Source organism: Apaloderma vittatum, unplaced genomic scaffold (genome assembly GCF_000703405.1).
Source record: "Apaloderma vittatum isolate BGI_N311 unplaced genomic scaffold, ASM70340v1 scaffold16043, whole genome shotgun sequence".
Taxonomy (NCBI): Eukaryota; Metazoa; Chordata; class Aves; order Trogoniformes; family Trogonidae; genus Apaloderma; species Apaloderma vittatum.
In genome coordinates, this window is record NW_009706590.1 from 28,893 (window position 1) to 55,484 (window position 26,592).

Below are 26,592 nucleotides of genomic sequence, written 5' to 3' on the forward strand. Positions count from 1 at the left end.
GCAGTCTGTTCCAGTGTCTGACCACTCTTGCCGTGAAGAATTTCTTCCTAATGTATTCATGTTGATGAGCACAGTATAGAAACCCATATAGACTAGACACAAGTAAACAAAGTGGACAGTTACTTTCTTCTACATGTACTCTTCACCTTGTGCTGTGATGTGGTTAGCTAGGGAGAAGGAGATATGAACAAGACTATTATGCTTACCATCGTGTAATAATCTAAGCACGCCCCTACCATGATGGGACTGCGGTTACAGAAGTAGCAGAGTGCTGAACTGAAAGTGTTGATAGTGAGCTGAAGGCATTGCATTTGGGCCCACAACAGAGCAGCCTTGCATAGAAATAACACTCTAGTACAGAGGTAAAACTGAATGTGGACATCCTGCTTCTAGAATTCACACCCTGTCTAACCAAGTGCTTTTTCTGGAGCCTAAGTATCTGCATGATGCCATTGCTTTCTGAGGAAGCCAAGCAGTTCAAGCATAGTGTTTTTAAATGCATGAGAGAAAGTGAATTGCTTATACTTGGGATAGTACCCTTCACCCTAATGGCTGAAGATGGTTGTTGAGATTGGTCTTGATATAATTTACTCTGCTCAGGAAAGAGAATGCCTTCGAAATAAACAAGGAATGTGATAGTGACTTTCCTAAAGGTTTTTTTTTGAAGGCTCCAGGGCATAAGATTTTAGTCACTTAGTAAAGCAGGCTATCCCCAAATGAATGACATCAAAATGTTCACATTTGAACCTGACAGGAAGCCAGCGTATCGCCCATCTGCCTCAAGCTGCAAACCCTCTCATTCACCAGAGCGGAAAACAGATTTAATACCTACAGGATACCATGCTAGTAAGTCACAGAAAATAAATTAGAAACACACAATGGTATCAGCATTAGCACTGTAAAAGTTATTCTTTTATAAGAAGAAAAGTGTTTTTCAAGCAATATAAGTGTGCTAACACCAATTCAGATTTGATTTAATATTTTAATTGAAAAGACAAAGGACAGTGCTTAACAACACATCTTGTGTTTAAGACCTTTAAGCTTTAGTAGAGGCATTGTGAATAAACATCTTGTGTATTTGATTTAGTAGTGGGAGTACAAGTTATATGTGGACAGGGGCATAACTAATCTTGTGTTGGAAATGAAGAGCAACTCCTACATTATTAGTAGAGATAAGGCAGTTTGTAACGAGTATTGAAGGAGAATCGGACCCCAGCAGATGGTACAGTAGCTCTCATACACTTCCCATATGGTTGCTTTATCTGGCAGTCCCTTACTGCTGAAGGCACCAAGCAGTTCGTCTTTGAACTGTGAGGCCTGACTAGAGCAGAGACGGTGATTTTGCTTTCTTCTTGCTCCCATGTAAGGAAGGCTTACACCTACTTTAGAGCAGTGTCAGCCTGAGTGTATTGTGAGCTGCTTTGTGCTTGCAACCCTTTCATATGAATTATTATAGACTACAAATTTGGTGAGATGCTCAGATAAGTTACTTTCTCTCTTACTAGATGGGCTAGGTACATTAAGCAGCCAATAGCACTGCCAGTCAAACTCCAGATTTGGGAGAAGGGCTGCCTTTCAGGGTTTGATAGCATATCAAAAGTCTCCCAGTCTCACCTTTAAGAGAAACCAAGTCTCTGGTGGCAGGCTTCATCCTTCCCTCTTTGATGATGACTTCATAGACCAGAGTCCTGTCTTGTAAAACGATGTTTTTGCAGTTGTTTTGATTATTTGGAACGAAAAAAACCCATCTGTATGGAGACAGGGAAATTTGATGAAGTTTTGAGTTTTACTTTTTTTCTTTCCCGTATTTCTTCTCCTCTGCAGCTATGGTGGTTTTTTTGTGTGAAATATGTCTTGAACAACACGATGAGACACTCTAGGGGGTGAGGGATGGAAGTTGATATAGAAAAGCATGTTAACGTGATGCCATTAAACTCTTCTGAGACTGGGTTTTTTATTTGCACACTTCGGCCCTGTAAAGCACAAGCATATTTTCGAGCAAACAGACTTGCAATAGAAGAATTACTGAGAAGCGAGGCTGAACACTACCTAAGAACAGACTCTTTCTCACAGGGGAAAACATACTTACTTTTTGAATTGCTATTTCTGCTTAATAAAATAAAATCCTTATTTAGTTCCTAAAAAGCCCTCAGTTTTTCTGCTGAATACTGACAGTGGCAGTAGGTTAAGAATTAGTCTGAAAATTAATCACAGTTGTCTTGACTTACTCTGAAAGTCAGTTTCAGAAACTTTTTCAAGTCAGTGATTTGAAAATTAAATTTTTTCATGATGTATAAATTGTACTGTCCAGAAAACTAATTACAGAAAAAAAATGTTACTACCTTGATAATTAAATATATGTTTCTATATGTACAGCCCAAGACAGGAAGGATCTTGACTCTCTATCACAGTGATAAGCAGGTATCCCGCTGTTGATAGCAGCGTCCTTTTTCTGCACAAGAATTTAATAGGTAGCGGGAAATGTTGGCTCCCATTATGCTTAGCTTTTATGGAAGCTGTGAGAAAATGGCTAAGACTTTCCGCTTCATCTTCTTGAATGATGAAAGTTGGGGCTGGTGGACATTTCCACTGCAGCAGCTCAGCTGAAGCTGCCCTTAGGAACTGGAATCTATCCAGATGTTATCGACGGTTCTTGTGGCAGCCAAGTCAGTTGCTACACAGTACCTTGTTGGACTTGAAAAAATTGCAGCATGTTGAAAGCTCTTTTAAATCACAGAAAAGAGGCAAAAACCTCAAGGCCTGGTCTGAAACTTGAAGTTTACAGAGTGTATCAGCAAACGCATAACACCAGTGATTGTTCGGAAATCAGGTGAGGTTTGCAACTTTTTTGCTGCCCCAGTCCCTCTTTGTTGAAGAGGGGGAGGCAGTTTGTCTTGCAATCCGATATTTCTCCTCCCCATCCCACTTTAGCAGCTTGCAGGCTTGCTTTTATATGTGACCCTGCAGTATTGTAATAATGGTCCTGGGTGAACACGACCATTTTTTGTGACTTCACCTCTTTCTCTCTCCTCCCACCCACCCCAGATGAAGTGGCAGGTGGACTGAGTGGGAGCAGTGTGAAAATGCAGAGAAAATGTGTGACTCAGCAGTTCAACAGGGAGCTGCTGGGTGGAAAGGCAGCTATTCCTCTCGCACGCTCTGGAATCAGGTTCCTGTTCCGTCAGAGAAGAGAAAAGGCCAGTTATGGATGGAGCTGTGCAGCCCACCAGCAGGGAGTAGAGGCTGCATATTCTTTTCAGCAGAACTTATTTCAAGTAGAGAGGAAAGTTTCCTCTTCAGGTTCAGAAATGTTGCCAGTGAGAGGGGAGAAGCACTGGAGTGGAAATACGGAGACTCGAGTTTGCTGCCTGTCTTGCTCACAGGTTTTTCTGCATGGCTTTCCTCCTTGTTTGCTTTATTTGATTTTTTTTTTATTTTTTTTTTTTCCCTCTTGATGCGTCTTTCCATTCTGATAGTTGGAATTTGGCTTAAGCAGCAGCCAGACTCTACCAGCTGAGCTTGAAAAGTGCAAGTCCTTCAGTGCTTTTCCTGGATAGGAGATGACACCTGTTTCCCTCTCTGCACTGTTTCAAGAACTCCACTGAGAATGTTTGCCTTGCTGAGCTTTGAGCACCCTTGCTACTGCTGATGGACAAACAAGTGCAGAGGAAAATTGATGGTATTTGTGGGTTGTCCTCTATTACACAAAGGTGAATTAACCTTTTTCTCAATACTAGGGAGGGGCTGTTGCAGTGTCTTTTAAAGCAGTTTTGTAAGGATGCAAAAAGCTGTGCTTATTAAAGCTCAGTTTTAAAGCTGTAGTGTGCATTGTTGTCACCAGATTTTCCAAACGTGTGTTCCAGAGTTTGATCTTTCAGATGAACTTCTGGCTGATGTGGACAACATGCAGAAAAACCTGTCAGAATACCACCCCCTCCCGCCTCCCAAAATAAATAAATTAAAAACATGGGGTAGTGTTCTCTTGAATCTTTAGAGGACCTGAAACAGTGTCACTTAAGAGATCTTGAGCACTGAATTCTCTTGATGGGCTTATCAACCTGGGAATTGGAATGAGTTAAATAGCAATATTCTTGGCTGCTTCCAGCGTGATCATTTTAGCAAAAAACATCCAGCTTTCCTAAATAGAATCCCTGAATGTTATAAATTTCAGTTGTTCCCCACACAGCTATGAATACCTCTAGCTTGCTGCAGCTGATTCTTGTGGTCTGGGGTAGATACACTTATTGCAAACTGAAAGCATTAGAAATAGCAAGCTGAATTTCATCTCAGAAGAAGTAATATAGGAGACTGACAACCAGGTTGCTGGTATGCAGACTGATCTTGGTGCAGAGTTTTTCCATTCCTCTGCAATGTGCCAGGGATGGTGGTTAACAGTTGCTTGGATCTCTTACTTGGACTAGCGGTATGTCAAGCTTATTTATGCTTTAAGGAGGAGAATGAATTCTGCAGTTACAGTTTGCAGTCCTAAAAAGGGCCACTGGATGAATCTAACTGGCTTCTAGTTAGATACCACAGTGATTTTAGAGTTGCTTTGGTGCCTTGTAGTGTTTAGTGGTAAACTTCCTGGGATATGTGAATCTGTCTGGGTTGTTGCTAGTGTTTGAATTAAGCTGTCTGGTATCTTCTGAAGTAACCTCTCTATGTGTTTTTGCATTACAAATGCAAGATCTACCAACCCAGGAGATCTTGACAGGTAAAACATGGACTTTTTCCAGAGTGGGATTTGAAGTACTGAGGCAATTGTGTTGTTGTAAATCCCTTCTGTCCCCAGTCAGGCAGTAGTAAATAGCTGTGAGGTGTATTTCAGAAACTTTTCCTTGCAGCTCTTCATCTGGATTCTTTTAGGGACTAGATACTCTCCTCCCAGTCAGTGTTTTATTCACCTTTTATTTTACCTTTGGAAAATGTAAATCTACTGAACTCTTGGAAACAGAGCAAGTCAGGGATCGAGTAGAAGTAGGTGGTACCATATCATGACTGAGAAGGTCAAAAAAAAATTAATAATGGAGGAGCTAGAGAGAAAGAAATGTATTCTTAGGATGACAGGAAGTGCTGGAAATTGCATTCCTAGCTTTCAACACAGCTCATTAGATCTTCAGTGTAGTTTTTAATATAACTTGTCAGGTGAGTTAGGAGCATAAAGGCCGATTTTTCTCTCCTGTCTTGTGTGTGTAGCAGGTAGTTCCACAGAGCTCAGGGATTCCACCGCAAATGAAGAAGCCACCATTAACAAAACTCGTATTTCCTGGTGAAAAGGCGGTACCACCCAATCGCCCAGAAGCATAATTCCCACAGGCACAGTGGGATGTAAGTAAAAATGTCACAGAATCCTAGAATGTTTGGGGTTGGAAGGGACCTCTAGAGATCGTCCAGTCCAACCCTCCTGCCAGAGCAGGATCACCTTGGGCAGGCCACACAGAAATGCATCCACGTGGGTTTATATTTATGTGCATTAATAAGATCCCATCATAACTGTACAAGCACACTATCTGCATTGCTTGAGTACACCTTATTTCTATTATAAAAATCCTTTTGTTAAGGAACAAGTCGTCTTTCATCTCAAAAAAGCATTGTTAAATGAAGTTTGGCAATGGAACTGTGTTGACTCCTTGATCGTTAGCACCCATACACAAAAGAGGACAAAAGTTCCTTTTAAAGTGCTAACTTTATTAGGAAATACAACCAGGTTATGTGGTCCTGGAGAGTTGTTCTTTGCTTTGGTTTTCTCTGAAGGCTCTAAGTGTTTCAGTTAAGTCTAGTACTATACATGTTTTTCTGAGAGCTTATATAAGTATTGTTTTGTTCTTCTGCCTTTTATGTACCCATATATGAAGTCTGAAAGAGATGGAGGCACAGAGGTTTTAAACTGGGCATTGTCTGAGTTGCAGAAGCCTACCGTTACCTTGTGAGTGGACAAAGATGTTTCCCTGTATAGATTATTCTGTAGCAAAGTGCTGGGCAATTTGTATTTGGAGGCTGGTACTGGTGGCTATGTTTAAGAAATGAACAGAGGATGAATGGATCACTGGCTTGATTCAGAAAGTTCCTTTCCCTGAACAAGAAATTTGAGGTTAAGTTCATGGTGCTGTTTTGAAATTTCAACTTGCTTTAACAAGCCATATGGCTACTATGGATGTCAGAGACCTTCTAATTCTTCGGCCAAAAGTTTATTGTGTTGTTTTTCTAGCAAGCACAGTCCTTTGTCAAAGCAAAAGTATTTACAGAACTTAAATCCTAATCTCCTTGATGCAGGAATTCAGGAGGATATTACATGGATGTTACATTTCACTGTCAGTCAGATCACTAGCGGGGAGGCTTAATTCACTCCTCCTGGATGTAGTCATCCTTGTCAGCTGTCTCAAGACCTTCATGCTAACCTTAACACAAGAAAACTTGACTAATGTCTCTCTTATTACCTAATCTGTGCACAGAAAAGAATCCAGGGTCCGTTAGGGAAGGCTAACACAGGAATGTAGGCCTGCAAGGTGCAGTGTGAATGGTAGTTGAAGTGTTGTTTAAAGCTGGTATGACTGAATCAAGACAGAACCTTAGGTGGGCATCATTGTTTGTTAAAATCTAATCTTCTATGATTTGGAGTAGCAAATTTTTGAGTAGATTTTAATTAATTGAAGGCACTTTCTTCATATACCCAAGGCATGAATCTTATCTATCCATTTATACTTATGAATTCAAACACTTCGCTGTTGTTTTACTTCTTGCCTCTGTCATCTTTTACTGGATTAGTGAAAATACCTGTTGATTACAGTATCAGTTCAACAGAATTGGAATCCAGGGCTCCTAGACCTTAGGCAGTGACAATAATGGAAAGTAGTATTCTATTGTCCTTCATATAGGGCAGTCACAAGAAGGAGAATGTGACTCCTACAATTGTACAGCTGTTGCTAGACAACACTGGAATACTGAGAATTGGGCTTCTGGGCTGTGGAGAGGCATAGATCCCCATGGTTACAGACACAGAGCAGTCCCCTAACTTTGATGGCTTTGTTCCAGAAGGCCTATGGTTAAGTCGCTTTCACATCCTCCTATTAGAGTCAGGGTTCTGTTTCCAACCTAGTCAGAAGTGACCTTGTAAAATCTCAGGCTGTTACAGATACAGAACAAAAGAATTCTGTTTACGTGCTGCATAAATCAGGTAAAAAAGGTCTTCTGAAATATGCAATGTTATGGCTTACAAAAAGTAGTTGAAAGCTGAGCTTGAAATCTGCATTCCCTGGCTCCTTGTTCTGGTTGTCTTCCCAAAGATGTTTTAGTTCTGCTCAGTATTTTATCTTGAGCTTTGGGGAGGACTATCCAAGAAAGAAAGTAATTAGGATTTGGAAAACAGTACGTAGGTTCATTAGCCGTTCTTGCGGACTAAGTTGCATTATTTAATGCAGATAAAAGAAAAGTAGAACTTAACACATACTTAGTGCAAATGGAAGGTTAAAGATGTTAATAGCAAGCTGTAACAAATGATATATAAACAGATATTTTTGAAGTTTTATATCCCAGCTCCAGGTGCATGTCTTTTTGCATGGATAGCAAAAATAATTTCTATCATCAAGATTCTGTCCCTGATGAATTTCAAATTCCTGTTCCAAAACACAGAGCATAGACATCCCATAGAAATAGCAGGGAAAAATTGGCAATCATTAACAAGGGTTTTCCCCTCATTTCTTGTCCAAATCCAGCAAGACATGAAGTGGTTTGGAAGCTTGAAAAATTTCAGCTTTGACTGTTTAAGTTTCAACGTACCACAGAAAGTGAAAACCAGGGTCAGCTTTGAAAGTATTTAGGCAGCCTTAACTGTGGCTGCTTAGTGTGACCGCTGTTTTGTCCTGGAGAACTCGGAGTCTGGCTCGCTGCAGCATGGTAGCACAAATCGGATGTTAAGAATATGGTCAGTGTCCCCGGACACTAAGGGCTGTGTCTGGGCTCTCTGTGTTTCTTGGAGTGGGGGGCTGTCATGGACTGTAGATTACTGGCTGGAGCCTGAGGGACAAGCTCCCGTGATCTCTTGAGCTATATTGCAGAAACTGTCTGCCTCTCTGTCAAAAGTGCTATTTTCAAGCGATTGTCTTCTAGCATGAAAGACATAGAGATGAAAGTAGAGGAAGTTTTATCACTGTGAGGAATACACATGGGGATTGTGCATGCTTCTGATTTTACCTCTTTAGTTCCATATTTTTTCATATTTTATTGACCTGTGTTTAATATGAAATATTGATAGTGTTTATTTTTGCATAGTGCAAATTACATAGTGTTTACAGTGCAGATTGCTATACTGAGTCCTTCCTGGCATGTAGTTAATTTCAACTTACACCTATGGTAAGACATAAGTGGGTGTATGTCTGTCGAGATGCATGTTCTGTATGCTTCCTAAGAAATACCTGTGTAAAGACAATGAAAATAGTTACATATGTAATCACTTTTATGCAGCATACCTTCCTGAGGGCCCTGCCCATCATAAACTGACTGGAGATATTTTGAAAATGAGAAATCAGTAAACTGAGCTCCTGGGGAAGTACCTGGTAGTACCTTGCAGGTGCTGCTTCTTCTATGTCTCCGGGTCTTCCCAGTCAATGCACAGTGATGACCCTCTTGTTGCTGGATGGCTATGGGAATGGGGAAGCCAGCAGAGGAAGCACCAGCCACTTGCAGTTCCCTGTTCTCTTGTGCAGGGATGGGGGTCCTAAGGTCTGTTTCAGCGAGGGGAGGGAAAGCAATTAGAGTGGGAATAAACATGTCATATTTGCATCTACTCTCACATTTTTGTATTTTAGGAACAGAATATTTTCATGAATCCTTGCTATGCAAATGGCCAGACCCTCAGCTGATGCACTGATCTTACGGTTCATTTGCCTGATTAGAGCTGCAGGTAGTTTATGGATGCTTATCTGACTTAAAGTTACTAGTATGAGACATTTGGAGAAATGTCTGAGAGGAACATTTTGTAGAAACCTGACCTCCACAAACCATGAAAGGGCCAAGGATGTGGCTGTTCCCTGGGGCACAGGTGGCTTAGGCTTAAAGCTACAGTGCTGTACATAGGGCAGCCCTGGGGCTTTCCTCATGCAGAAAGATGTAAATCGGTGGTACTTACATCAAATGGGTCTGATCTTTCACACATTTTAGCTTGTAAATTAATTTGTCTACACAAACCGTGCTTAAAATACTGTTACTGTGGGACTAGCCACTCCAGTGTGTATTTCCACTGAATGGAATAGCATTGCAACGTTATTAAATAGCTCTTGAGTATGAATTCATCCAAGAAGTAGGTTATTAGAATAAAGTTTGTTTTATTAGTGTCTTAGGACACTCAGCCAAAACCCACAGCCCTTGAGCAGTATTCAGACACCTAACATGAAATAATCTCTACCTCAGAAATTAATAATCAAGTTAGACAAAGCAGATGAAAAAGGGGAAATAGAGGCAAGGAGGGATAAAATGAGTTCTCCATGTAGCTGGGAAGTGTGTAGCTAAGAAATGGCACAAATGGTTCCTTTAAAAAATAAAAACGAAAAGGTGCAGCAATGTAAATGAGAATTTATTAACAACAACACCTGCACCTCGGGAAAGAAAGGGAAAATAATTTATCCGCCCACACTCACTTTTTTCTGATGAAGGCAGGTGAATGCAGCTGCACTAATAGAGTGTGACGCTCACAATCCTGAGCTGTGCTTGCTGATGCAGAACTGAGAGGTAACCGTTGTCTGTGGGAAAACAATAACCCTTGCAGCCTCCGCAGTGGCTGTGGGGTTACGTACTATTCATTCCCTGCACATGTCGTTTTCATGTGAAGGTCTTTCCTATCCAGCTGTTATGGAGTCGATGGATGAAGCTGAGGGACAGCTGAACAGGAAGGAGCAGTCCCTGAAAATCTCCCAGAAAACAGCACCGCTTGGCTGGGCTGCTCGGTGGAATGGATTAATGCCTGGAAACAACATGTATCTGTTTGTCCTCTCACAGATAATGGTAAGGCACTTGTCATGACTTTGAAATGTTGGGACCCTTCCTTTAAGCTTTTTTTTTTTGGGCTTGGAAGATTTCCTCCTTATTCACTGTAGATTAGCAATGGCCATAGCTGCAGTCTTCTCACTTCTGCAGCCACCTCTTGCAGCCTTGCTTTGCTAACAGCTCCTGCCATTTGATGTCCCAGACTCCCATCCTGTTCCCTGCTCCTCTGCAAATGCCTCCTTTGCCAAATGACCCATCTCTGAATGAACCCATTTTCTGTATGGGGGTAAATTACCATCTTGTGAAAAAAAAAAAAAAGATTAGTAACTTTTAAAGTTGCAATGTGCACAGTTTTGATCTACAAGTAATAATGCTGAAAGCTCAGAAGTCAGAGGAATCTGTTGCTCTTTTGATGTACAGGCTACCATGGCCAGTCCTTTAGCTCGTTTGGATAAGAGTAAGCTTGTTTAACTTGGTGATATGCATCTGGTTAATGGTAGCTGAGCACTTAGCCCTCAGCCTTTTTATTCTTGTTAAGCTACAGCCTGGAAAATACCCGGTGTTCTAAAGCAAAAGTAATCAACATGAAATCAATGAGAACTAAATTAGTTAATTATGCAGTCTTGAAATGAAAATGAATGTTTGTATGATGAGAGATGCTCATTATGTGTTTTCTGATTGATTGCACAGCTTCTCGGCGTGATGCTGTGGTACAGCACTTATGGGACCATCCCAGCAACTAAGAATTCCTTTGACCTGCTATCTTACTTGCTCACCCCATTTAAACAGTTTTTGTCAGATCAAGGGGAGGTAAGTCCCTGTACTTGTCTCCAGTTGATGTCAGTAGCCTGGAGTGGTGCTTCCAATATCTCTTTTGGTTAAAAGTGTAATACACTTGTACTTGATGTAATATTATGCCTGCTGCATTTTGTGTGTGTCCTGAAATGGTAAGAAGAGTTTTCTGGAGACAGATCCATATTTTATCTCCAAGATACAGGGCTGTATATTTAGCTATGATGTTAAGTCAGCACAGCAGATTTTTTTTATAATGTGTAAATTACTCCAGATGAAACAAAGCAATAGCAAATCAGACCACTAAGGTTTAGTCCACAGTAAAGGGAGAGCTGGAACTTAAATTATTAGGCTGAATAGAAGCTTAAATTCTGGAAAAATGGATCAATCCACATAAAAGGTACAAATCACAAGATAGTCAGTCACAAAATTCTATTTTTGTTGAGTGTTTAGAGCATGTCTATGTGCAGTGAAAGAATTTCAGGTGTACAAGGTGTACCGATTTAATTATATCTACAAAGCTGACCCAGTAAAATTGCTTAGCTTCTCACCATGACATAATGACATGTATACCAGTATGATTCATCTGATAAATTACTGGGGTAATTGTACCCAGTGCACATTTCTCTGTTGTGGACAGAACCTTAATTAAGTTGTGAGCAGCTACTTTAAAAATCAGATGAAATATATTTGCTATCAGAATGCTTAGATTCATTGTACATAATCTTTGTAGCAGAGACTATACAGTACAAATAGGAAATGTGCTCAGTGCTTCTTGTGACTGACTCTGTTCTCTTAATGTTTGAGCTGCATGTTACCTGCTCTTGTTTCTTTCAAAGAAGCACTTTTTCTTTGCCTTTTCTCAGTTGGATTTATTATGCACAATCAGAGCTTTTCAAAGAGTGTTGCCTGTAGCTTATTTGTAATGGGTCAATCATTAGCAAATTCTTCCTTAGAGAAAATCCCTGGTTTATAGAACTTTGACTTAAAATAAGTGTTCGTTGCAGAGGAAACTGATTCCTAGGGTGCACCACAAGAGCACCCCAAGTATGACTGCAGATGTTCATGCATATCTTTGAAGATTGTTTATTATAGCACTATTTACCATGCAAGTTTAAGCTGAAAACAGTAAGGCAAAAAAATCTTCTGATGCTAAAATAAGCAAATAAAAGTTCTTGACTGAATTTCTCTTTAGCTGTGCTGGCGAGTCAGAAGCAGAGTAAAAATCCTTGCCTACTGAAGCCCAGTAGAATTGAATTTTGCACCTACTACTGAGAATAGGCTGACCTCTAAGCTGTTTAAATACAACTAAGATATCGTAGTGAATTTCAGTGCCAGTGCTGTGAATGAACCTGATGGTATTTCACAGAATGTGTAACCTCTGTGGCTGGGTTTTCTGTAAGGACCCACAAACCCAAGAACGGTAATGAACTTTCTTCCAAGCCCTTTGCCACAGTTTAAAATAATACTGGCTCTGGCATTGAAACGTTGGTCTGGGCTGCAAAATTGCATCATGGATCCAGATCTCAATTTTGGCAATGCTTGAGGGTGGGAAGTGGGTTTCCTGTTGGCCTTCATAGTGAAATATGGAGTTTAGACCTTTTGAGGAGTTCAGCCTTAGAAATGGTTTCAATTTCAGTCTTCTCCAAAGCCTGGCACTTTTTTCTGTTGCTGATTTTGGCTTTTCCACAGACAAGAGTATGGTGTGGCTGAATCTGCGTGGGAGATCCAAGAACTGAATACACAGTTTGCCAATAGCATGCTTGCAGACACTGTGCTGGGCCCCTGAATACTTGATGAATCATTGTCAATTCTGTTGTTTCACAGGACCTGACTAGAATTGGGAATGTTGTAGTATCATACATCCTGCTGTCTCTGGCTTCTTTAGGACTGTTATTTGTAGGATCTCTGGTAAGTTATGATACCATGCAAACTTTATTCATGCCCTTTTTCAATGATTTTTGTGAAGATGTCTTAATTTACCTGAAGTTGTTCATGTTATGCCCAAAGTTGATTGTAAAGCAACATCTTTGGGGCTATTTCTGTATAATTATCTGCTTGCTTTACTTGAGGAATCACAACTACACTTATCCTTACTCCATCTCTTGATGAACTGGGGAGTACACTGATGGTTTTTATTCTTTTTGTTCACAGATGGTCTAAAATAGAAGAGATGTGGTTGGGTAATAGGACCATCTAATGCTGCTGCCCTATGAATTGCCTGCAAAGCATCCATGGACTTAGGTGGCAGAAAGAGCTGTTCCAGAGCCCCAGTGTACTTGTGGGTGTAATTCCCTTGACGTAGGCCAGGGCCCCAGCTGCAGAACATGATTAGTGGCACAACTACAGTTCAGCTAGTTAGCTGTCAGCTGTTTCAGTGAATGGAAACATTTAATTGCTGACCCATTCTTAGCACAGACAGTAACTTTAACGAAAGCTCTCGGTGCCCCAAAAATTTGAATCTTGGTTTGAACTGCTTTTGCATATGTAGTAATTCTTAGCAAGTGAACACTTACACCAGTGTAGGTGAGAGCACGCTTGGCCCACTTTAAAGTGTTGGTTAAACCCTCTGTAGAGGAGACAGTTTTGTAACAGCTTCCATGTAGTCAAGCTTGCTTTGCTTTGTATTCCTGTGGTCTGTGCTAACCATCTTCTAGCTAGAGTGGAGGAACAAATGTCACCATGTGACAGCCTGTTCCCTGGACAAGTAACAGAGCATCAGCGTGTTAGACATGTCCTGTGAGTACGGACCAATGGTCCATCTTGTCTGGTGTGGTCTCTTTAACAGTGGAGAGGCTGTTTGGAGAGAACATGTGAGCCTTGTCTCTTCCTTCCTACCTGTTGCCTTGCTCTGGTATCTCAGGTCATCCAGCTTTGCAGTTTGAAAACATCTGCTTCTTCCTGTATTTAGGGAATAAGTTATAAAATAGTCATTAGCAGAATATTGAAAATAATGTAATGATGAAGCTAGAAGGAGTTTCCAAAATCTTAGCCTGGCCAAGTGACTTTTTTTTTTTTTTTTTGTAATATGGCTTTTAAGCAATGTGCTGCATTCAAGGGAGCTTGAAGGGGTCTTTTACGTTGAGGTGTGCCTTTGTGATGAAATCTTTCTTTCTCAAATGTACCCTTCTCTCTTTATAGATGGATACATCAGTCCCATGCTGATGTACATGTTAGATGGCACACCTGTGAAAAGCAGCTTATGTGCTTTTTTTTTCATTATTATTATTCAGCAACTGTGGTAAATTACAGTGTTCCCTGGTAAAGCAAGGAAAATGTGCCTGTTTTCACAGGTACCTTGTTGCTTTAATGTAGAGCAGTAACTGTTGAACCACGTAACAAGGCTAAGGAGTGCTGGTCAAGCAGATTCTCAGAAGTGATACCAAGAGAAATGAGGCCCTGTCTGGTCTGTGCACGCGATCAAGTCCATCTCATTCCTGTATCAGAGAATTTGTGCCTCTATTAAATGTAGAGCAATTTTTCAGGAGGTGGCACTTTGCTGAGAATACCCAGGTACCAGAATGCATTGGGAGGTTAGCAATCATGGTGAAAATAAAAGGCTGGGTAGAGCGCTTGAGGTTTGTAGTAGTGATGCTGTCTTTTTCTATCTCGCATAATGGTGTGTTAAGACCCAGGAAGCTGCAGTGAACCACCGTTGAGCTGTCTAGTCCTCCTCAACAGGTTTTCAGACCTGACTGTTTTTCCATTATTTAGTTTAACCCCATCACTTTTAAGTATAACTTAATTTCTTCCAATGTCTTGGGCAGCTCCTTATTCACCACACGCTTCTTTCAGCCTAAAGAGAAGCTGCTTTGTTTCTCGGTTGAACTTTTTGTTCCTTTGTATTTACAATGTATTAAATCACCTGTAAAATCAGTCCTGTGTCAGAGTATCAGCTCTAGAATCTGTAACAAGTAATTGGTACCTTAGATCTTTCACTTGGCCCTGAGCACAAGTGTTGAATTTAGTAACAGCAGCACTCTCCAGCAGTACAAAGCTGTTGAGCAGATGCTTTGTGCTGTGAACTGCTCAGCTATTACAGTCTTGCAGTATGTGACAGACCCCTGGCTAGTGCTGTGGGACTGGCAAGCTCTACGAGTCATCTCGGTGAATGAAAATAGAATCAGATCTTCAAGCTTCTTGCTTGACACCTGACAGGCCAAGCATGTGGACAGACTAGGTTTTGACTTGGCCCTGGATTTGTCTAAAATAAAAGTCTAGTAATTGTGTTCCTATGTTTGCTTTTGTAATTACTGTGTACTCTGATTAACTCAAAAAAAAAGAAAAACCCAAACCAACAAAACCTCACATTTTGTTTGAAGTAACTGTCAAATGAATACTGCTGCTTTGGGAGAGTCTAATGGGCACTAAAGCTGACTATGGACAGAAATTAAAACTTGCTTTACTTACTTTCATTCTTTAGGCTCAGAGAAATGAGAGTGCACGAAGACACACAGGCACAAGAAAATTGTTGTTTAAACTCCTATGCAAGCTAATGTACTTTAGTAGCTTATGAAGAGAATTCGACCTTTTTTAGTGGCACATTTTCTGAATTCAACTGCCCACCAAAAAAACACGTAAGATAAGAAGGAAAGAGACTTTTTACTTTGGAAGATGAGACTTGTCCTTCTTACTTTCAGAAGGATGTATGACAGTAAGATATAGTTTATATAATGTCTAGCCTGAGCGGTAATGCTCCTAGTTCAGTGCTGGAGGGATGAAGTTGGCCTGAGGTTCCTTATCCTGGAATTCAGAAATGGTCTTGAAATTTTTAATCGACGCCTGTGTGGAGGATCAAACAGTCTACTGTTGCAAACTCCAAATCATCCAGTCTACCACAGCATCTGTGGAAACTACTATGATACAACAATTTTTTAGATTTGTGCAATTTCAAACTTTTTAATAATTTATAATGTAAAACTTACTACCTTCGTGTCCTGGAATTACATGAGATTTATTATTTAATGTCTGTACCATGCTTAAATCAGATAATTAGATTACGAAACAGTCTTTGCCAGCAGTCAAGAACTTATATGGACATTCTGAGCCTCAAAACCAGATATATCAAAATCAAGGCCTCTTTAAAAATTCATTGATTTATCCATGAACTTGGAGTACAGTACCAGGCTATCAAAGATGTGCGGTTTAGGAAGACTGTATCTACTTAACTCATCTGTATCTAAATTTTAGATGGAAAACCATTAAGTAAGGAGAGGTATGATTTGTAAATAGTATAGTAGACTTTTATTTTGTAAACTAGCCTAGGAAGAGTAAGAAACGGAACAAAAGGTCGGTGATATCACATTGGCTTGCATATGATGGTCACAAGCACATTCCGCTCCCACTGTATCCCCGAGTTAAGCCTGGCCAGCTCTGTGGAAACCTCTGTGGCTGAAAGCAGGTTTGAATGGGTAGATGTGAATCCTTGTAACATGCACCACAAAGCTACTCCTGCATGGAACATTCCTGTCCTCTTCAGTACCCTCTAATTCTAATGCATTATAGTGAGCTGGGATGCTGCCCTAAAGACCTGTCCTGTAGGCTGTATAGAGGGGCTGGCCACAAACAGGAAGCTTTTTTAAATGTTTGTTTCCTTTAGTTTTGGCATCTACTCAGAGCCCGTCCAGACCCTCCCTTTCCGCTACAAGAGGACAGACGCCAATCGGTGAGCCGGCAGCCTTCATTCACGTACTCAGAGTGGACAGAGGATAAAAATGAGGATGACTTCCTAGATTTGGACGCCGTACCGGAGACTCCGGTCTTTGACTGCGTAATGGACATTAAAGCGGAGACAGATCCAGCTACTCTGACAGTTAAATCCGTGGGCTTGCAGGAAAGGTAGGGTAGATGTGACTAATAGGGGAAAGTCTGGTTCCAGGTTTTGGTGCATTTAGGAGTTATGTGCCTAGTAGGAAGGTTTATTGCCTTCGTGAATGTTACTTTAAAATGCTTTTAAAGCCAAGCACCTGCTTTATTTCTGTCTTGTTTTCAGTCCAGTAATAAATATAGGCATATTAGACAAAAAGCATAGAATTTCTAGACAGCTATCAACAAGTGTTCTTTAGAAGCATCATTGCTTTTCTCAGAAATATCTGTTTGTGTTTGATCGGTCTCTTGCCATTCCCCAGGATGGTGACTGCATGGCATGAAAACCATTGTGGCGTGGTGAAAACTTTTACCTCTGAAAGAGGGGGATCTTGTTAAATTTTTTCTCTCACTCACACAGGAGGATTAGTTCTTTCTCCAAAAGCAAGCCATAGGACAACTGATAATCTGCAAAAATTCTCATATAAATTAGTTAGTCCAAAAGTAAATGAATTCCTTTGAAATTTAACCTGGTAATGAAACTTTGGGGTGAGCTGCTGTTCACTGCTTGAATGATCAGGGCAATGGAGCTTCTCCAAGAGATTCACAGCAGGGAAAAGGCAGTTTAGAGGTAAAAGGAACAACTTCTTCTGGTCTGTTTTTTTTTTTCAGTTGTCTTAGTGAAATAGCACAAAGATCTTGATGATAGAAATCCTGTGAAGAAATTCTGCAGAAGTGATGATATGAATAAGAATGACGTTACTGAAGGGCCCAACATAGCAGAGCATCACCTTTCTTTATTTCTAGATTTTTAAGATTAATGGGAGTGCTAACCATCGTTAATTCTTATACCTAAAACTTAAAGGGCAGAACTTAAATTTTAAAAACTGTGATGCTGAGTTTAAAGGTCTGCATGACACAGTAGAAGGGAATATTACAGAGTAGGTTTTTAATCTACACTCTGAGCTTGGAGGATTTTTTTCTCGCTTTATTCTTGGTTACATTTGTCCTAAATATCCTACCTTGTATTGTTATATTCTACATTAAATGTGAGATTGCAGTAATCTCTGGGGTTTGTCCCTGAATCTGCTGCTATCAGTAATTTTTGCTGTTTTTCATTATGGGAAAGACTGGGCTTGAAACACATCAGTGCTTTTCACTATCCCTAATTTCTTTCCTTCTGTCTGTCATTCTAAAGATGCTGACATTTCTTCTCAGGTGACCACTAGCCTGCAGGAAAGATACTCACTATTTCAGGAGAATTGGAGAATATCAGTTGATTCAAGTAATGAATTACAATTAAAAACCTGTCCAAGAATTAGAGATGGGAAGAAGAAAGCAGTTGCTTGAAGTTCTCTCATTAAGTAGAACTTCTACACTTAAGCTAAAAAATAAGCCACACATCATTTCAGGTTTGAGCTGAGCTCTGACAGATTTTATTTACGTTGAGCATTGATCACTCATCCTTTGTTTGGTGTTGTGTTGAGTAATCTGCCTATCCCTCTTCTGCATTCACTCTTCTCCGTCTTACTTCTCTCATTCTTTAGCCATCTATGCCATTAGGAGGGTAGTCACTAGCTCAGTTTAAGAAGATGGATGTTACTGTTAAGAAGAAAAAAATCTCACTTCCTCATGCCATAAACTATTTATATTTTTATGTATGTGATGTCTTCTACCTTAAAAACCATTTGTTATCAAATGTAGCGGTTCCTGGGGAGGAATGTAGTAGCATGCAAAAGGGTCCGGTCAAAATCTTTTGAAAGGGATCACTAAAGATACGGTGTCTGCCACCAGTGGTCATGTTTCATCCAAAATCATTTTCCCATGTCTGTGAATCACAGCAGGAGGCTGGCTGCACATTCTTTTGGAAAAACTCCTGAATCCAGAACAGGGCTGTGATCCAAGTAACAACATCTACTGTCTGTGAGCTAGTCCTGCCTGCTTGTTTCTGTGGTTTGTCAACAGCTCCTGCAAACACCTCCTAACTAGATTTTGCCAGCTGGGAGTTGTCAAAAGTAGTGGATAGAAGAGTGTGTGGATGCATAGACCATTACACCTAGTAAACTTCATACTGTGTGGTTTTATTATTTTGTTAGAGATACTTAAATGTAGATTTCACTGATGGCATCTGAATCTTACTTTTGTCTGCAATATGTGAGATTTACAGAAGCTCAGAAATGCTTTAGAACTGCATGCAGTAAACAGTGCAGGCATCTTGACTTTGTTTTGTTGTGTGGCTAGCTTACAGTAAAGCCACTAAAAAAAAATCTACATTCAACAGCATCCTTGTTTCTAATGTAACTCTTAAAATGTTGGGACCTTCATTTTACCATTCTCTTGTTGTACTGCTGCGGAAGATTTTTCAGAAAGAGAAGTTACTCGCTGAAACTTTAGCATCTTGTATGTTTATCAGTGTTGAACTGGTAATGTTTGGCCCAAGATCTTACCCTTCTGATGTTGTTTGTGCTGATAAATGGCTGTTCAGTAGCCTGACAAAAGCTAAGATCAAAATTTTCAACTATGGTGTCTAAAATGTCAGTCTGTATTTAGGCATCCAAAAACATGGTGTGATTTACACATATAAAAATTTCCTGAAGTTGCCTGCTCAGCACCTTTGACAAGCTAGTTGCTTCTCTTTAGCTAAAAAGTACAGAGTTACCTCACTACAGGCTACACTGTGAAAATGCTGGACCTTCATATTCTGGTGTACAAAAGCACTTCTGGTCTTGTCTACACGAGGAGCATCACCTGTTTTTCGCAATTAGTGACCAAAATGTACACAGCAGAACCAGCTCGAGTGCTTTCCTGAAGTTGTTGTTTATCCGTCCTTGCGACTGTGTCCGATGATGGGTCATCCCGTTCTGTTGTGAGCAAGCTCCAATCGCTCTGTTTTGCAGGAGAGGCTCAAATGTTTCACTCACACTGGATATGTGTACCCCAGGCTGTTCTGAGCAAGGTTTTGGCTATGTCATGTCACCACGGGAACAGTCAGCCCAAGAATACCTCCAGACGGCATCAAACATCCTTACTGAAGAGGAACTGCACAAGAAAGCACTGGATCCTTTCATACTTCAGGCAGAGTTCTTTGTGAGTAACTGACCTCTCTCCTACGAGCATCAGCAAAATGGGATGTTGCCTCTCTTCTATGAACCTTGCTATCATTTTCTGCAGGTCTAAAATTAGTGAAGCATTTAATGCAATTTCCAAATTGTCATCCCTTGAAATAACAATGCCTGAATGCTTTCAGTGATGTTGTCACTTAAAAACTAGAAAATTGATTCTGGCAATAAAAAAAATCCTTTGTTATCACTTTTTTTTTTTTTCTGTCAGAATGCTACTTTCTAACCACAAAAAAAAAAGAAGTCAAACTTTTTCACTAGAGTACAGAAAAAAGCCAAGTTTGCTGTAGGCATAGCTTCCTGAAATGCACCTGGAGTTGCCTGAGGGACGAAATTAGTCCAAGTGTATGCTCTCTGCTGTTCAGTACTTGTCATGGAGCTACTTTCCAAGCCTGAATGTTCTCCAGTTAACCAAAGCTCAGAGCGGCTATGTCACTCAGCCATAGAAAGTATGTCTTACTGTGTGTTTTTCTGCACAAAAATGATTTACTGGTTGTAAGCTGCTCTGTCAGTTGCTTTTAGCACTCTGAAGCATGTTTCCTTGGCTCATTGTATCCACTGTTGCTTTGGGAGAAGGAATTCTTTGCCTCTTTTTGAGAAGAAATAGATGTACACAGATGAAGCAAGCAGTTGAAAATTGGATTTCTACGTAGTTTAGGGTAAAGCCAGATATGTTTTGGTGTAATGAGTGCCCTGGCTTTTTAGATCTTTGCATTCTCTTAATCTCTCCCCAAATTGCTTGAGTGTCCGTGTGCTAGGCTTTGTCCTGTTGGTTATACTTGGCAAAAAAAATATGCAAAATGCTGCAGTGGCTGTAAGTACTATGTCTTCTAGGCAAGGTTGTAAATTCCTGCATAAGATGGGAGGTAACCAGAGCACAGTCTTTGCATACTGGGCTATTTCAGAATGCACAATCAAGAGCTAATGAAGTTAATGCTGCCAAATCAAATAATTTCTTAAGCATGGAATCTCAGCAGAGCAGGAGGAAGATAACATTTTGCAACATAACAGCCCTTTCAGCCTGTCCTCTTTATGACCTGTGTGGGTCTGAAAGGATAGGAGTAACACTTGTTCGCTTGTGGACTCCCTCCTTGTGCAATTTCATGGGTTTTTGCGTTTTACAAGCCCAGGGGCAGATGAGAGTGTCTGGATTTCTGTTTTAAAACAGATCACCAGATATCTGCAGTCCTTAATTCACTTAGTGCTATACAAACTGAAGAAATGCAGATTCCATGCAAGCAAGCTCCAATTCTTTTAAAGTAAAGCATCTATTGCTGTTCTATGGAGGAAGTGTTCACTTAGTGAGTGTCTGAATTGACTGCACAAGTCCACATACAGTTTCATCAGTCTCTGAGGTGCACTGTAGCTTTCAAGCAATGAAAATAATGTTAGAAGTAGGAAAAAGTGTTTCATTTCTCAGAGAGATTCTGAATTGGTTTTCCTGGTGTTCAGAAAATCATTCAACCACCAAAGTATCCCAAGCCATTTTCATTTTTTAATGAAAACTGGAAAAGCACATATAAAAATCTTATGTAATCAAAATGCCATTTCTGTAATTAAAAATTGTAAAGTAGTTATGGGGGTTTTATGTAACAATTATCACCAGCTAGCTCCGCATCATGCGTTTTCAGTGTCTCTAACCTAATTGGCTTTCCAAGTCCAGATACATGATGAAGCAAGCAGTTGTGTTTCATTTTGGAAGAAAAGTCAGAGTGGATGTCACTTGCAGGGCTAAATCCTGAAATTCTTACAAGATTTAGAGCTTTTTATTCAGGCAGAGGTCCTCTTGATTTCATCAAGGTTTTACTTGAGCAATGAATGACTAAGTCGCAAAAACCAACTGTGGAACTCGTCTCAAGAAGAGTTTTGGGTAACTATGTATTAAGTGACAACTGAGGAAAACATGAAGGTTTTGTTCCCATGCAGTTTCCCAGATTGATAGGAAACTGCAACAAAATGTTCTTATTGTTGACTGCATCTGGTTAAGCCCAACAGTACCCTCAGTGCTGTGTGAGAGAGAGAGAATGCAGGTAGTCAGTCTTCTAAACTCCAGAATTTAACATAGTCTACAGCTCTCCTTATCTTAATTTCTTCCCAAAATGAGGCTTCTTTTACTCAACCCTGACTCCTGTTACCAGTACATCCAGTAATGTCCTCTCAAATCTGGTGTGCAGCAGCTGGAATGACCAGCTCTCCTCCCAAGCTCCTGCGAGCCCTTTCTCTGCTGAGCCTGGTTACCAGAGCCCATCTCATCCCATGCCCTCTGACCCCAGTTTGTGGAAGATTCCTGTTGGTTCCTGCCTGGTGTTGGCCACTTACTTGCAGGAGGTTAGTAGTGGAGAATGAGAAGCCTCTCCACCTTGGTGTGTTCTTTGGGTCAGCAGCGTAGAGAGCGGGGAATCCCAGAACACCTGGTTGCTGTCCTTGCTCACAGAGCTTTAAAGTGTGGTGAGCAAAAAAAGGGACGCTCCCTCAGCTCTATAGGGTCAGGTCAGCCAACCTGTGGTAATGTATGTCGTGATTTGTTGCTGGTGAGAGTCACTAGCAAATTATTTCCTTCCTCCCTCAGGGAAGAAGGAGTAGGAGTCAGAAAGGATAATATCTGAGGTCCATCACTTTTTGAGCAGAGTGTCTTACATACTTTTTCTTGGTTCTGTGCCTACACTTCCAATTCAGTTTTAATAATATTAGGAGCTAACATAATGCCATCCTGTGTATTACTCAATGAATTAGTCACTATGAGCATTTTCATATTAAGGATTTCAGGGGGAAAAAAAAAAAAAAGCCAGTGCCAGTAAAAAGAAACATCAATCCTGTTTTGGTGGTAAATCATTAGAAATACTGTGCCGTTTGTCTCAGATGACTTCATCACTTTGCTTCCCTCACAGGCAACGTAATAAGCTTGAGGTTTTTTATTCCTCTTGTGAATCTAATAGTACTAGCTACAGTGTTTTGGTTTGTTTTGTTTTTTAACAGGAAATTCCAATGAACTTTGTTGATCCAAAGGAATATGATATTCCAGGCTTAGTACGTAAGAATCGCTACAAAACAATTCTCCCAAGTAAGTTTCTGCTTTTTAAGTCACTGAGGCAGAGTGGTTTATTCCACATGCTGAAAGGCTTTGCACTTTGCGTTCCAGAATGCATGAGGTGTCCTGTCACTAAAGTGTGTTGTCCAAAGGCCGTGTTTATGAAACAGCAACGTGGCTCCAAAGTATAAATCAAATTTCAAAAGAGAATGAAGAACTTAAGATTCACTGAATGTCAGCAACACTTAGGTTTTTAAGTCATTAGAATGGCGTGATTAAAATTTCTACCCAAGAGCTTGGCGTGTTATTTAGGTATTGCTTAGTGGTTTCTTTGATTAAACATCTTCAAAAGGACTAAATTCTAGCAATATTGTTTTTCTTGGAATCATGCATCAGGTGCAAACTGAGAATATTGGGAATTGGCCTGATGGCATTAAGGTGATACAGAAAATAAAAATCTTTTTCTATTACAGTGTTTTTATTTTTAGCCAGGAGTAGGAGTTTTAAGAAACATTTTGGTACAATTTTTTACAAGTGTCATCTTTTTCCCCTCTGTCATAGAATCATAGGGTTGTTTAGGTTGGAAAGATCAAGTCCAACTGTTAAGTTAGCAGTGCCAGGTCATACATGAAGGTACTTTGACAAATGATGTGTTTAGATTTCATGCCTCTTCTTTTGCTCTAAGCCATTGTTGGAAGATGTCTTCACTAGCCACAGTAGCTCTACTGGCAAAGGCCAAGAGGTTCAGTGTCAGATTAGCAAAGATGAGTGTAGAGGAGTCAAAAATACCCTCATCTGTTCCTATCATTTTAGTCAGTGCATCTAGATTGGAAATGGTTCCAGAAGAGATTTTTTTTCATCTAGACTTAGAACTCTGGCAGTTGCATGTGATCCATGAGCGTAACTTGGTCATCTGAAATGTAAAAATATTCAGCCATGTTTCTCTATAATTGTGCTGATGACCGAGGTGAATTGTTCAAGTAGTAGTTCACTGCTTTTTCTGGGAAGGGAAGATTGCAGGACTGGCTAGCGATTTCAGATGCTAGCGATTTTAAAGTGAGCTATAGATTCTGAATTTGGTATCTAATATGTACTTTGAGAACTGGATCCATTTTAAATATCTCACATGGGATGTTTAAAGTGAAACACCAGAATTGCTGCTATTTTGAACACGCTCTTCCAGAGTTGTAAAGAGATGCCTATTGGCCTACTACCAGATGTTTTAAAGAAGGATCGCTCAAAGGGTTAATTATTTGCTGCAAGCTTCATGTCAGCTGTATGGATAATCTGCTAGAAGCCATCATTGTCACTTTGACCTCTCCAGGTAGATAACTAGTTTTTACCCTTCCATGTTGTGAAGGATGGGCAGTCTTGAAGGGCAGAGGAGTCCGGGAAGGCTGGACATTGTTCTAGAGGGAAATATGGAAGGTGTGGGAGCAGGCCATCCCATATGTGCTGAAAAATGAGGTGGTGAAGACCACCTGGCTGAACAGAGAACTTTGGCTGGAACTCAGGAGAGAGAAAAAAAGGCATTTGTGACCTTTGGAGGAAGGGCCAGGTGACTCGGGAGGAATACAAGGATGTCCTGAGGTTATGCAGACAGTCTAACTACCCAGTACAGTGACATTTGAATTAACATCTGCTGACCAGTGTCATCTTTTTAATGGTGTGACATGTTGCAGGCTATCAGAATTATTGATTAAAAAGCAGATTTTATCTCTCGTCTCACCATCTCCCCAGCACTAGAGATGTGAGCAGGAGGGAGCTGTATTAGAGAGGAGCTTGCTGATTTTGGTACTTCTGTGCTATAAAACATTATCTTTCTTAATATCTTTGCTGATTGTGATGATGTTGTCACATAATAACCTGAATCCATTCTGTCTGAGGACAGCATTTCATGCTGGGTCTGTTTGCAGTACTGTAGAAACTACTGTGTGCTTTATCCTTTATGCTTTACTTTATGCTTTACCCAATATCACACTATTTTTGCATATTTTTTATTTTGTTACAGTTTCTAAGCAGGCAGGATTTTTTCGTGAAGAAGTCCTCTGTAGTTTGGTTTTAATATGCTGGTGGTGTTTGCTGGGGCCCCTGTCAGGAGGACATTTCTTTGTCAGTGATAACAACTGGGTAGTAGTGGTGAAGGTGGATGAACATGGGCCTGTGTCACCTCACATTAAAGTCAGTGGAACCGCTCCCATTGACTTCAGTGGGAATTGGACTGAACTTCTCAGGTGGAAAAACTTTTTCATTTGTCTTCTTATTAAAACAAGAATAAGATTTCATAAACAGCCCCAATGAGGGAGACTCAAGTACTAAAAAGACTTATGCAAAGTAGAAGAAGCTGTTAATATTCTTTAATTTCTCTTTAACCGTTATAGTTGTTAGTAGCACATCTTGAGTTCACTGTACAATGAAACAGGAAGAGCTATTATTGGCTGGTTTGCTTGTGTGCAGGAAGCGTGTATTTATGGTTTGGGAAAAAAGCTGTTTGCTGTCATTTTACAAACAATATTGTAATGTCTAACAAGCCAGAATGAGTCTATTGACCTAAGAAACTGAGAAATAATTTCCTGGAGGAAAAAAATGCTTTTCCAGACCCTCTCTGGGACACTGGCTTTTCAACAGGAACGATTAAGCAGGCTTCAGAGAGTGGGTAAAACTATCAGAAGAAGCCAAATTACTGCAACCATCCTTTCCTTTTTTTTTTTTATGGTAACATTTTAACATAGGAGCTCCCCAAGGCTACTCACACGTGTTGCGATGGCCATGAATGCGTGTAAAGGTCTCTCTGCACAAAATAATCTTGTGTGTCTCTTTCTGTCCTCTGAGTAACTGATAAACTATTACTTATCTCTTTGCACCTTTCAGATCCTCACAGCAGAGTGTGCCTTACCTCAGCTGATCAGGATGACCCCCTCAGCTCTTACATCAATGCTAACTACATCAGGGTAAGAGCTCAGCAGGCCGATGTGTCTGCCTAGCCTCTATCAGCCACTGTTAAGGTAAACAGAATTGTAACATCCACTGGCTTTTAAAGGCATCCTAAGTGAACTGACTGCCCTTCTCTCCTGCTTACACTAACTGAAAAGGAAATCTGAAAGCACAGCTATACAGGTTCAGACTAGACAAAAACACACTTTGACGTTGCTTGATACCAGTTGCTTGTCAGCTGGCCTGACTGAGGCACCAGATAATAAGCCTGAATAAAGTCCTTAACCTTGCCAGAGTCACCTCAAGGCTGTTGGACTCTCCTTGATGGAATTATGTGAGTCCGTATTGGGCCTTTGTTCAATGTACACGTGTGCAGGAGAGAGAGAGGGGAAGAAGTGATGCTGTGGAGTCACCATTTCAACCAATGGTAGTTCCCTTTTAAAGAATGAACCTTCGAGGTTGTGATGGACAGCTCTGTTAAATTTGATTTCTTCTTGTTTTGTTGGCAGGGCTATGGAGGAGAGGAAAAGGTATATATTGCTACTCAGGGACCGATAGTTAATACTGTCAGTGATTTCTGGAGAATGGTGTGGCAGGAGCGTTCTCCCATCATTGTCATGATTACCAATATAGAAGAGATGAATGAGGTAATGGTGTTACATATAGTCTGTATTTTTATCTATGCTCTAGCAGATATTTTCGGCATAGATGCTAAGCCAGTGAACAGAAGTTAGTTCATTGGTCTGAGCAATCTGAGCCAATGTTTAAATTCTTCAGGCCCAGAGAACATGTAGGCTTCTTTTTCAGTTCAGTTTATTGTAAGTCTTGGTTTGCTCTCTGATTTAGCCTATTGCTGGCTTTGCCATTTTTATTCTCCCAGCTGACCTGAAATCTCTCCAAACCCAGCTCTATTTGCAGACACTCTTTCACGCTCCC

General features: G+C 40.4%; 1 protein-coding gene across 1 annotated transcript in view; it reads left to right on the forward strand.

The window, feature by feature from the left end:
* PTPN5 (protein tyrosine phosphatase, non-receptor type 5 (striatum-enriched)) overlaps positions 1-26,592 on the forward strand; it is a 67,432-nt gene that overhangs the window by 25,323 nt on the left and 15,517 nt on the right. The window contains exons 2-9 of the mRNA XM_009865858.1: positions 9,824-9,996; positions 10,669-10,788; positions 12,598-12,681; positions 16,370-16,608; positions 19,473-19,662; positions 22,671-22,755; positions 25,594-25,673; positions 26,166-26,303. Of these exons, the coding sequence (XP_009864160.1) occupies positions 9,844-9,996; positions 10,669-10,788; positions 12,598-12,681; positions 16,370-16,608; positions 19,473-19,662; positions 22,671-22,755; positions 25,594-25,673; positions 26,166-26,303 (1,089 nt within the window). The 5' untranslated portion in view covers positions 9,824-9,843. The remainder of the gene's footprint in view (positions 1-9,823; positions 9,997-10,668; positions 10,789-12,597; positions 12,682-16,369; positions 16,609-19,472; positions 19,663-22,670; positions 22,756-25,593; positions 25,674-26,165; positions 26,304-26,592) is intronic.